At 48.3% G+C, this 13,441-nt stretch overlaps 1 protein-coding gene across 1 annotated transcript in view; it reads right to left on the reverse strand.

Annotated features, from left to right (window-relative positions):
- Positions 1-495: 495 nt before the first annotated feature.
- DYSF (dysferlin) overlaps positions 496-13,441 on the reverse strand; it is a gene marked incomplete at its 5' end in the record, with an annotated part of 142,399 nt that continues 129,453 nt past the window's right edge. The window contains 5 exons of the mRNA XM_080932124.1: positions 496-739; positions 3,938-4,085; positions 5,887-5,996; positions 8,317-8,495; positions 11,574-11,673. Of these exons, the coding sequence (XP_080788250.1) occupies positions 701-739; positions 3,938-4,085; positions 5,887-5,996; positions 8,317-8,495; positions 11,574-11,673 (576 nt within the window). The 3' untranslated portion in view covers positions 496-700. The remainder of the gene's footprint in view (positions 740-3,937; positions 4,086-5,886; positions 5,997-8,316; positions 8,496-11,573; positions 11,674-13,441) is intronic.

Raw genomic sequence — 13,441 nt, forward strand, 5'->3', positions numbered from 1 at the left:
AGCCAGCACTCCAGGCCCCGAGGCAGAGGCCTCTCTTTTGGAAGCCTCAGAGCAGAGTCTTCCAGCTCTGCGTTTTCTGAGTGCAGTTCTGCTGCTGCTTCTGAGGATTAAGTCTGGTTCCCGCAGGAAATTTCAGACCGAGGCCAAGGCCAAGCTTCAGACCACAAGGAGAAGGTGTCTTGATTCAGCCAGATATTCAAAGCAGGGTATGAAAGCAGAGCAGAGGAATTGCAGGACCTTGTGTGACGAGGTCAAAGCCAGAGGTCAGGTCATCCTTCCAGTCTGAGGCTCTCATTTGAACAGGATAACCATCCCAGGAAGGAAGGTGGGGGTTCAAGTTGGGAATGGGGAAGAGGTGGTCACTGGGCCCGATACCGAGATGTTTCTGCCTCCAAACACCGGCCCGGAAATGACAACCCCCCACCAGCACCCAGATATCCCCAGACAACCCCTCCCACCCACACATCCTCTCTCAGAGACTGTAGACACATAGTAATATATTTTCTGGTTCTGTCTGCTTTATACAGTGATAGCCGAGAGTTTATCCAGAGATTGGGTTAGGGGACAAAGAAGATGAAAAGAGTGTGAGTCCCAAGAACTCCGTGAACTTGCGCAAGACCACCAGGCTCCTGAGCAGTGGAGGAGCAGCTGGTCCTGGGCCAGGAGGCAGCCTGCACCTCCTTCTCCTGAGCAGATGTCTTCATCTGAAGGGCTTCACCAGCTTCATGGCAGCATAGTTCTGGGAGGAAGAGACATGGGTACAGACACATGGTAAGCTCTTCAGGGAAAGCATGGCGGGGGCTGTTGTCACTGAGGCTGGGAGAAGGGCTGTAGGTAGAGGGTCGGGCTCCTGGGTCTTTACCACCTGCCTGCAACCTGTTCTTGCTGCCATACCAGCCCACTCTACCGTAATGACACTCCTTATCCATGAGGAAAAGCAAAGCTGACCCTGTCCATTTCCATGGCTCCTAGCCCCTACCCCCTTCTGTCATTCCCACAAACAGGAGGCCCAAGGCTAACTCATCACCAAGCCTCTGTCCAGAAAGACAGAGAACAGGGAGGTACCAGTGCATAGGACAGCCCATAACAGGAGCCAGCATCAGAGACAAGTCACCCTCCACAAAGCCCTCCCTGCTGCAGGCCTGACAGAAAACGCCATGAAAACACACAACACAACACAGGGCTCCTAATTGGGACAGTATGTTCTCCAGCGCCGGCCCGGAAAGCCGACCCTGGAAACAAAGCCGGGCCTCCTTCCCGGCCAAATCGCTTCTGCCGCCCCAATCTGGCCCTGCTCCCAGCAGGCTGGGGGGGGGCAGAGGAGTCAGAAGCCCCCCCCCCTTCCTATGGGGACAGTAGGGGTGGTCCAACCAGGGCTGGAGCAACTTGGGTACTCTGTCCCACCTAGATGAAAACAGGTGAGTGGACAAGTCTAGGGGCAAGACACCAAGTGGCTAGAAACTTGGTGACCAGAGATGGGATTCTAGGCTGTAACAAGGGTCTGCAAGCAGAAGGTGTGCAGCCTAATCCTGCTGGGCTCTGGAGCCTGAAGATACCCAAGGAAAATGGGAAGAATATAATTTAGCCACTGGAGCCCGGGCACCAGAGAAGACAGACAGACTCTGAAGTTCAGTCCCAACAATGCTCTTCAGGAACACGAAGGTCCCCAGTCTAGAAGGGACTGGCCTTCCTTCCAGCCACAGCCCTGAGACATAGGACAGCCTGGAGCTCACAGGGCTAGGCCCAGCTGGGCAGGGTCTGGGTAGGCACTGAAACAGCCATGATGATTGGTACTTGGGACATGCTTCCGCCCTCTAAGGCCTTTAAAACAAGGGACCCCGTTTAACATGCAGCCATTTGATAGGATAAACAGAACCTGACCTGAGCCCATCAGAAGTCAGTGGAGCCCATGATCCTAGGTTCAAGAGCAGTGCTCTGTCTCCTACAAGAGCAGGTTACTCCATCCTTACGGCGAAAAAGGGCAGTTTCCTGCTGAGCCAGCTCAGAACTCTTGTGTTCTAGAATCTTCCTAGTGACACTGAGGCTGAGACTCCCTGGACCATACCTGGAGAGGCGGAGGGTATGCCAGCCCTGCTTTCTGTCAACCGCAGTCTTCAGTGGCTTGTTATTCCTTAAGGTATGTGCCTCATACCTTCTCTCTTGTGGTTCCAAAGACCCCCTCCCCCAGGCACTGACACTTACTCAAGCCACCCCATTCTCTGAGTAGAAGTTAATCATACCACAGGAAAGAAGGTGACCTAAGCCAGGCCAGAAGAGCAGGCTGTCCCTACCTCAGCTTCCACATCCCTCAATGGTCCAACTGCCAGGCACCAATCCCAGGTCACCTTTGGTGGCAGCTTAGCCCACAGAACATTGTACTTGTAAGGCCACTCCTCCCACAAACCCCAGGAGACTTGGTTCTGAAGCCATATTTGTTGTCTTCCTTTCCTTAACATGTCCCCTTACACAGCACAAAATTCAGTCCTCAAAGCCTAGACCCACTGAGGATCCAAACCGGTTTGACAAGTTGACCTCAGCTTCCTGCAGAGTCTAGCAAGCACTGCCTAGGGAGTAAGGTGACCACCATGGCCAGTGCCTGATGCTCGGCCTGTGACCACAGCCATTATAGGCTTTCCTGCCACTGGGGCCTGAACAGTCAAACTGAAGTTCTTTCTGCTGCTAGCTAAGGTTTGGAGCCAGGCAGGATGACCTGTGGTCTTGACTTTTCCTCAAGGAGGCAAGATGCACTGACCAGGCAGCCCAGTTTTTGGCTCTCAATGGAAGGGCCCTTTCTACCGATCGCTTCCTCCTGTGAGGAGTCCCAGAGCACACAGTGTACCTGAGGATGATTTTACAAGCAGCTTCTCTAGTCTGAGGTGTCTTCGTGACAACCATATCAAGCCATGGTCATGAATTGCACACAGGCGCTGTGCAGCCTACCACAAGTCCCTTCCCCTCTCTGAACCTGATGTGGCTTTGAAGTGTTGATGTTAAAAGTTTGTGGGCAGGAGATTTGTCTCAGCAGTGAAGATAATTGCAAATTCTGTTCCTAATACTAATGTCAGGAAACTCAACTGGAGCTCCAAGAGAGCCACAGGGTGGCACACATTCACATAGGAACACACACACACACACACACACACACACACACACACACAGGTTTTTCCCTTCAACCTTAAAGTGTCAAGAGACCCTGAAGAGCTCAACATTGTCAAAGGTCTTTGAGAGCTGTGAAAGCCAGAAGCAGAAACAGGACAGAGACTGCCCTACAACTATTCCACAGGCAGAGCTGGAGAACCAGGGAGCCAAGGACCCAGCAGCCCTCAATGGTATGCCCCTGGTGGCCCTGGGTGTCTCTTTTTCAGATGCTAATTGACTTCTTATCAGATAAAAGGAACCCCAAGTATGCACCCTACCAATGAGGGGCTCCTGGGCCAACCCCTGTTCATTCCTACTTTCTCTAAGCCCCAATCCTACCGAGGGCTTCAGAGGACAAAGCAGGTGCTGTCCCTGCTTCATCAACTTATACCTTCCCTTCTCCCACCACTATCCCTTGTACAGTTCTCTTCCACCCTTCAACAGGCTCCTGAGCCACCCTAGGCCCAAGCCCCCTGTTATGTGAATTTCCTCCAAACTTGTTAAGGCTCAGGAAGCAAACAAAACTTACAAGTCTCAGGATGCTCCTGAAATTTACACGATTCATGAGTCTCTCAAAGAAGAGAGTCTTGAAGCAGAGTAGCTTCCTGAACAAGTCATGCAGAAAGCTTCAGGGCTGCAGTTTCTGAGAATTCCCAGCCATGTAGGAGTGGGCTTTTCAGTGGTGCAGCAACTGCTACTGAGTCTAACCAGTGACATGGCTGCCACCAAATTCTTAGAGCACATGAAAAGGGAAAAAAACTCCCCCAAGGCAGCATCTCCCCACATCAGGCTTGCTCACCGGGAAGGAGTAGACGAAGATACCCAGGAAGAGCAGGAGGATGAAGAGGATGATGAAGAGGATGATGGCACACCGGAAGCGTCGCCACAAGATAAACTTCATGGTCTTGTACGGTGAGGTGAACCACAGGAAAGAGGTGTCGGGGCGCCTGGAAGTGAGACCCCAGGGGTCAGCTGAGCACCTCTGCAGAATTGATTCCTCCAGACACTGCTTTCAGCTGGGACAATTGGTCAAATAGCTTGGCTATGGGAGAGGGGTACCCTGCCTCCAAGCCCTCAGCCTCTCCTCCCAGAGCCTCTGCCTAGACAATGCTTGCCTGTACCACCTGCATTCTCAGTGCTGCTGAGCCCCATCTTTAAGACTCCTTTCTTATGGTCCTCTCTCCTCTGAACCCATACTCTGTCACAGATCACATGCTGGGGGTGGGGCTGAGCTTCCAGGATGCCTTGTTTGGTGACTCTGTGTATACTGGTCCCCAGATAAGCCAGGTAGTTTACCCCTGAGTACGTGGCTGGGCTGGACTTTGGAAGGATGGGGAAGTAGGGAAGCCAGAGGAGCCCTCTTCACTCACCCATTCACTCCTAACAAAGAACTGCACCACCTCCGATAACAGCACCACAACCCAAAGAACCCAGATGGCTTTGTGTCTCCATCACGGTCATTTTACCATCTGGTAGCTAGCCCTGCGTCTTGGGACTTCCAGATCCCAATAGCCCAGAGCAAAGGTGCCTGTCCATGTTCTCTAACCCCACACCCTGAGGACAGCATCCTGATAAAGCAAACTACCTAGGCTCACTTTCAAGTGCACCATGGTGGGTGGTGCCAAACACAGCCCGGAACCGATGCCCAAAAGCATCTTCAGTAACTGTCCAGGAAGCTGGAGAACTTCAGATTCCCTATCATTTCTTAGCTAGAATGACTGCATTTAGCAGTGAACCAAGTCTCATCTGTGAAGTGAAAGTAACGTCCCAGCGGAGAAGATTCCAGTAGAGCAGACCTTAATGCAATATAGCATGTCTGACACACAGCCCGCAGGAATCACTTCACCCCCCCCCCGCCCTTTTGGGATATATTTTATTTACATTTCAAATGTTATCCCCTTTCCCAGTTTCCCCTCCAAAACCCCCTATCCCATCTCCCTACCCCCTGTTTCTATGAGGGTGTTCACCCACCCACCCCTCCCACCTCCTTGACATTCCCCTACACTGGGGCATCGAGCCTTCACAGGACCAAGGGTTTCTCCTTGCATTGATGCCCAACAAGGCCATCCTCTGCTACATGTGCAGCTGAAGCCATGGATCTGTCAATGTGTACTTTTGGATAGTGGTTTCGTCCCTGGGAGCTCTGGTTGGTTGGTATTGTTGTTCTTATGGGGTTGTAAACCCCTTCAACTCCTTCAACTCTTTCTCTAACTCCTCCATTGGGAACCCTGTTCTTGGTTCAATGGTTGGCTGTGAGCATCCGCCTCTGTATTTGTCACGCTCTGACAGAGCCTCTCAGGAGACAGCTATATTAGGCACTTCTTGACATCAGCAATATTGTTTGGGTTTGGTGGCTGTATATGGGCTGGACCCTTTCCTTCAGTCTCTGCTTCAAACATTGTCTCTGTACTTTTTCCTGAGAATATTGTTGAGGGAACCACTTCTCTGAGGGCCTGCCTCTGTTTGCTTTGCTTTTGTGTTTTGATTTTTGAGACAGTGTCTTGCTATGTAACCCAGGTTGGCCTGGAACCCACCATCTTCCTGCATCAGCCTCTCGACTGCCAGGATAACAGACCTGTACCTTGCGCCTGGCTCTGCTTCATGAATGAGTTGAAGAGCCCAGCGTCCACTGAGTCTGTGCTCATAGCCTGTGTCTCTTAAAACACAGAGACTATGCAGCCTCTGAAAAGCTGTGCACCGGACGCCTGGTAGATGGCAGTGGCCTGCTTCCGAGGACAATCAACTAACCTCGGATCTTCTAGCTTCGGATTCATGTTAGGCTCATCCCGACCCTGGCCAGCAGGCCGCTCCTCGTGTTCACTTTCTGCAACGATCTCCAGGGTCATTTCCAGCTTGCCCTGTGAACATCAATGGAGCTGATGAGGACCTTTGGCTGGTGATGCAGCGCAGACAAACAGGAAGGCTGAATTGTTGTTTGTATTTTCATTGTTTTAAACATAGGGTTGTGGTGAACCACCCAGAGTGATGGCTCAGCAGTTAAGAGTGCTCACCGCCATTGGAGAGGAACCTGGTTACAGTCCTCACTCACAGAAAGATGGTGATCCACAACCACCAAACATATACATCAAGTAGAATAAACATGTACCATAGTAAGCGTCCATTGCCTATGACACCAAATAGAGTCAAATGGAAAGACTCAGTTGAGGAAGTGGCTAGAAAAGATGACCCTGTGGGCACATCTGTGCAGCACTTTCTTAATTGTCTGTTGACATGGGTAATGCTGTTCCTGAGCAGGTGGCCCTGGGCTGTATAAGCAAGGTAGCTAGCTGAGCGAGCTAGGAGAGGCAAAGTAAACAGCACCTTCCCATGGCCACTACTTCGGCCCCTGCCTCTGGGTTCCTGTCTTAATTCCACCTTGGCTCCCCTCAGTGATGAGCTGTGACCTATAAGCCAAGTAAACAAATCTTTCCCTCCTCCAGCTGAATTTGTTTCTGGTGTTTTATAGTAGCAACAGAAAAGCCAACTATGACAGCATATAATTCTTAAACATTGGGTTTGTTATCATCACATAAGCATCCAGAAATTACAGAACTATAATGGAGAAGTCACCACCTACTCTATGTGGAGACAAGTGTCCCCAGTATTGTTTGTTTGTTTTGTATCATTTTAACCTTTCTAATGTTTTGTTTTATCTTATGTTATTAATATATTCTTAATTGAGAGATAGACTGTGAGTGTGTGTGTGTGTGTGTGTGTGTGTGTGTGTGTGTGTGTGTGTGTGCAGGCAGGTGCACAGGTGACTGAGGAGGCCAGGAGAGGGCATTGGATACTCTTGAGCTGGAGCCACAGGTAATGTATTACCTGTGAGCCAACCAATGCAGGTGCTGAGAACTGAACTGAGGTCCTCTAGGAAAGGACCGAGCCATCCCTCCAGCCTCGTTCCCAATATCCTTACTCCTCAGAGCGCCAAGAGTATGAGGCATGGCGCTGTGCGTGAGGCTCCATAGCTTTTCCCTTGGGAGGCACTAATTACTGTCTAATTACATATTACTTAAAGTTTGGTTTCTAATAATTGTAAAGCAGCCTGTGGTTGGTTGTCCATCATTTATTTAGTACCTACTTATTTTGGGTTGTTTTATGTTGTTTTCAGCTCTTTGAAATGAGTAAAGAATAGTACAACAAACATCTCAGAACCTAAATTTTTAATTCTTGAGACAAGAGTTTAGAAGTGGGACAGTGGAGTCCCAGAGCACGGACATTAAGTCCTGCGCCGTACGATGCCTAATGGCTTCCCCATACACTGGTTTGTCTCTTGAAACTTTCCAGCATGAACATTTCTATTTTTTTCTTGGTTTTTGTTTTTAAATCTAATTTAATAGATCAAAGGCGTTTTTTAAAATAGTTCTTTAATTACTTGGGAAATAACTCTCCTCTCTTGTGTAACGAGCATCTGTTCATGTGCCTTGCTGGTTTTCCCTTTAGGATGTATTTCTTATTGGTTATTACAAGTCTCTGTACAACAAGGATATTTTACTTCAAGGGCCACTCTTTCTATGGAACCAGAGAGGAATTAACTTCCTCCCTAGGGCTGCTCTGGGCTTCAGGACTGTTCATCCTGGTCCTCTGGCCAGCCCTCCCCATCTGCCAGAGCAGACGTCTTGTCCAGCAAGAATGATCCCTGAGAAAGTATTGCATGAACAGAAGAGGCATGGCATCTGTCCATCCAGCAGGATGCCCTAGTCACAGGAACACTTGGGACAATCTCTGCAAGGTCATTTGATTCAACAGAGCTCCCTGTAATTGAAGCCCAGAGAAAAAAAGACTGAAATAGGAACAAGGGGAACACATTGGAAAACAGAGACAGAGAAGGGGACCTTGGAGAGGCCTCTGTACTTAACATGCAAGCCTTTGGACCTCAGATAGAGCCTCAGAACCCACCCAGAAACCCAGGGATGGTGACACACTTGAAATTCCAGGACTTGGGAAGCCGAGACAGACAGTTCCCTGTGGCTTGCTAGCCTAATGAGTGATCTGGAAGCCAATGAGAGAACCTATCTCATAAACCAAAGTAGCAGACCCCCAAGGAGTAGCAGCAGAGATTCACCTGGTCTCCCAAACCTGTACACATACATTCACATGAGCATGCATGTGTGTGTCCCTGGGTTCCATGGAAGAGACGGCCCATACCCTCCACTGAGCTAGAAAGAACAGACTCACCGCCAGGATCTTCTTCTCGCCCTCCTCTGTCACACAAGGCCACCATCCTTTCACTGTCTTCTGCTCAAACAGGGACACAAACCATTCTGGATGGAAGGTGTCATCCAGCTGGTCCAAGGAGCACTTCTCAGCCGTCTTAGCTGGCTTGGGCATTCGGTTGAGATCCAGCTGTAGGGAGCCTATGGCATAGCGATGCTCTTAGAGCATGCAGCAATCACTCTTTATTTAGGGCCATGCTGGGTGGGCAGATTTAAGAGCTCATGGCCACCTCTCCAGTTTGTACTCATGGGTCAGCCAAGGGTCAGTACCATCAGCCTCCCAGCTCCTGTCTACTGCTTCTTGCTTGCTCTATATAGCTCCCAACATTCATTCATTCATAAGTGTATAATCTACCCATTCCGTTCCCTCACCCTGAATACAGATGCCCACTTCTGCAGTACATTCCATTCACCCACCCCTTCATTGGCCTAATAACTTTTATTATGGTAAAATGCATACATACACACCTATATTATATGAATCCATATATATACATATGCATGTATATATCTGTATATTTGTATATATATACACATATATACCTACATATACATGTATATATCTGTATATACACATACATATAATGTGTATGTATATATGTATACATATGTATGTATATGTATGTGTATGTGTGTGTGTGTGTTAAGTTCTGGTTACGTTTGTTTATTCCCCTTGATACAAGCTAGTGTCCTCTGGGAAAAGTGAATCTTGACTGAGAAAACAGCTCTATTAAATCGTCCTGTGGGCCATTTTCTTGATTAACAATTGATGTAGGAGGGCCCAGCCCAGTGTGAGCAGTGCCACCCCTAGGCAAGTGCTTCTGAGTTATGTAAGAAAGCATGCTGAACACACCACAGGGAGAGAGCCAGTAAGCAGCACTCCAGTTTACCCACTGAGCCACCTGCCAACCCCCACTAATTCTCAGAGTGTCATTCTGTGGCATTAGATATAGTCACAGTGTTGTACAGCTGTCCCCACTACTTCCAGAAAGTTCTCATCTGTGACTAGAAACTGCCCACCAAGCCATAATCCACTTGTCCCCTCAGCTCTGGACACCAGCATTGTCTTGTCTGTGTGAACATGAATCTTGTAGTTACAAATGTCGGTCCTTAGGCGTCAGGCTTATTTCATTGAAAAATTGTTTTCAGAGTTCGTCTATATCCTGTATGTCAATGTGTTTTTTACAGTTGATCATACTACCACAGGGGACAACACATTTTTTTATCCGTTCATCTGTTGGTGAACATAAATCATCTCCCTGTGATGACTGCAGACGTCTGGGTGGGCGGGTGAACACCGGCACATATGGGCCAAGTTCTCTGTTTCTCTTTAGAGATATGAAATATGTGATTAGAAAATTCAGTCTATGGCGAAGAAGGGAAATCAGAGGCAGCCCAAAGGCAGTATTTGTTAATCATCTAAGTTTCGCTAAAACAAAAATAAAATAAAATAAAACAAAATAAAAAAACCTGTTTATCATTTTGAATGTTGTTTTCTCAGTAAAAATGACATGTTCTTTTGAAATAAATTTCCTAAAGCCTCATTTGTAAAGGATAGATTGATACCAAAATATCTATTTAAAATTTTTTTTCATGCGAAATTTAAAGGCAGGGTCTGGAGAGATGGCTCAGTGGTTACAACCTTGCATAGGATCCTCCCAACACCCACGTTGGGCAACTCACAACCACCTGTGATTCTATTTCCGGCAGAAGCAGATGCCTCTGAACTTCATGGACACCTGCACTCATGTGCAGGAACCTACAGAGACACATATAAAAACTATTTTTTTAAATTAAGAAACAAAATGGTAGAAATTTTATGCAGTGTACCCTGGATCTTAAAATACATATATATAAACTCTGAAGAGCAAATTTTTAAAAAATGAACACATCCCAAAACAATGAGAAAGAATCACCAGTGGGTGTTGGGTAACCCATGTGATGAATCACAACCTTCTGTAACCCTAGTTACAGGGGATCTGATGCCCTTTTCTGGCCTCTGTGAGCACTGGTCACGGACCTGGTACACATATATGAAGACAAAATATTAATTTGTATAAAATAAAAACAAATCTTCAATTTAAAAAAAATCACCACTCTGAGCACGTTTGAATCTAAAGCCAAGAGATGTGTAACCATAGACCTCCCATAATTCTAGAACATTTCTCATACCTAGAGGGAAACCTATCTTTCTTTCTATTAGACACTGCCTCCCTATGTGTCCCATTAATCTACTTTTCCCTGGTGTGTGTGTCCTTGAAATTGTTCCTCGGATGCCGACCATCTTGTTTTCTTTGAGACAAAGTCTTTTACTGGCCCGGAGCTGAGCACATAGGCTAGACTGACTAGCTAATGAGTATCAAAATTCCTGTCTCTATCTCCCCAGCTCTGAGACCACAGGCAAATGCCACCACATCTGGCTGTTGCTTTGGATGTTGGCTTGGTTTGGTTTGTTTTTAAACATAGGTTTGGGCTTGAAGCCAGGTCCTCAAGCTTGTAGACCAAGCACGTTCCTGACAGAGCCACCTCCTCCCCAGCTTCCATCCCCTCTTTAGATCTGTCAGGTGTGGGCATCCCACAGATGTGGGACTTGTGGAGTACTTGTCTTTCCTCTTCTGGCTTCTGTCACTTAGCAGGTTTTCAAGGTCGACCAGATGGAGCCAGGAGTAATACCTCTTTTCTTTGTGTGTATGAAGGATATTCCATGTACGGACAGACCATGTTTCTGTGCTAATTTTCCTACCTTTTACTAAGGGTAAGACTGTTACTAACCCATTTCTCCCTCAGCACTCCCTGCTGCTCACATACAATGCCCTCCTTGTATTCACTCCTACCCATCAGCCCAGCTCCCCATGCCCCAGTATGGCTTCTTGGGCTGAGTTCTGTTCGTTAGGACAGTCCCTGGGGAACAGGAAGAAGTGACCTGATCCCCACAATTTTTGGACTTTGTATTGCTAGACTGTTATAACCTGAGACCTTTAGAACCTCCCTGTTAGAAATGAGGCCAGGCAGCTGTGCCGTGCCCTGGCGTCTTCTCATGTCCCTATTCTTCTTGAGTTCCACTATTTGACACGACTCAAGGATCACCTCTGCTGAAGACCCACTCTGGGACCACCCTGGCCTCTCTGATATTGCTCTGTTATATGCTTCACTTAGCCTGAGGACCCAGTGACCCTGAACATCTCCTTGGAAGCTCAGAATGATAGACATGAGGCTTACCCAGAAAGTCATCAAAGGAGAACTTGTCATTGTCCCAAATCTGGAAGACCACACGTGCTGGAATCTTGCTCTCTGTCTTGTCAAGTCTCCAGAAGGCATCCTGACCCAGAGGAAGATCAGAGAAGCAAAGTTAGAAAGGTTTGTCCAAGGCTGAAAACAGGGAAGTCCCTCTAGCCTGTAAGGCTACAAGGAAGAGACTGTGGAGCAGTGTATCACTGAGGGTCCTATCAGGAAGACTAGAAATCACTTGGCACTGTTCAGGGGTGTGATAGCTGGTTTTAATGGCAACTTGCCACAACTTAGAATCACCTGAAATGAGAGCCTGTAGTTGAGGAATTACTGTCTAGATGAGGTTGGCCTGTGAGCATGTCTGTTGGGGATTATCTTAATTGTTCATTGATGTAGAAAGGACCCAGCCCATTGTGGGTGGCACCATTTTCTAAGCTGGGTCCTGAACTGTCTTCCAACAACCTAAGATGAGAGGCAAACTTTCAGCTGAGAAACCAAAGCACACAGAGTGTCCAGGGGTACAGAACACAGAGTGGCAAGAAGGGATTCAAACCCAGATGGCCAGGTTCCAGGATCCTGCTCTCGGCCCTAAAGTGAGCTTTGCACGTGTAGTCTCTGGGACATGTGGGCTGACAGAGATCATCAGGGTGCAACTGTAGCTGTCGCTGGAAGGAAGCAAGGCACACCATTCTAAGAAGCTGGCACTAGGCAGGTCCCTAGATCAACCATCTCACTTCTCCAGCCAACCTCTACCTCTAGAGCCTGCAAAGAAGTTTCTCCTGCTGGAGAGAAGGGCAGGGCCCTTCATGGCGCATCTCCCATAGCCCACAGATCAGTAGTTTCTGGAACCAGGCTCTCTTGGAGGTATGAGGGTGAGTTGGTCTATGGGTCTAACCACTCTCAACTTGAGGGAAAATCACTGGAGTTCTCTGTTCTCTGTGGTTCTACCTGAGCAGGTGGCATGTATAGGAAATACCTTATGGGGCCAACTTGAGTCCTGGACCCATATCTCCTAGTACAGCTGTGGGGTGAGAGCTGGGTAGCCCAATTAACCACAAAAGTGATGGCCCCAGTGCCATGGAGAAGGTTGATCTTCATTGTTAGCAGTATTTAGGATAACCCAGGAAACACACCTAGAAGGGTGTCTATGAGAGTGTTGCCAGCAAGAGACACACCTAGAAGGGTGTCTATGAGAGTGTTGCCAGCAAGAAACACACCTAGAAGGGTGTCTATGAGAGTGTTGCCAGCAAGAAACACACCTAGAAGGCTGTCTATGAGAGTGTTGCTAGCAAGGCTTAGCAGAGGGGAAACCCACCCTCATTGCATGATACATCTTCCTACGGGCTGGGTTCCCAGAATGAATATCTAGGGAGAAATGAGAACAGCTAAGTACTAGCATTCCCTGACTCCCCGCTTCCTGTTCTGTGAAGATTATTTGCAGTCACCTCACATTCCCCATGTGACTAAGGAGTTCCAGCATCATGCCTCCCCACCACGGTGGACTGTCTTGTCTTTAAACCAGGAACCAAAAGAAACCTTTCCTCCCTTACATTTCTATCTAGTGCTGAATCACAGCAGCAACAACACTCCTTAAACCTGCCATGAGCACCCGGGCCACCACAGTTACAATTACCTAAGCTTCCTAAGGAGAGACCATGGCCTCTGTCCTCAGAGAGCGGTCATCCTGTTCAACCCCATAGCATAGGCTGCAGCCTGCAGTGAAAGAAAGCAGACCAAGGCCGGCCCCAGCCACCCCTAGCTGTTGCTCAGCTGCCTGGCTCAGCCTCCTGCAGGTGCCTGCTTCCTCTAAGCAGCTTTTACAGCCAGCTCCAGGCTGCTGCGGGGCGGCCTGCAGCCTC

The sequence above is a fragment of the Micromys minutus genome (assembly GCF_963924665.1).
Source record: "Micromys minutus genome assembly, chromosome: 18".
In the NCBI taxonomy this organism is placed as follows: domain Eukaryota; kingdom Metazoa; phylum Chordata; class Mammalia; order Rodentia; family Muridae; genus Micromys; species Micromys minutus.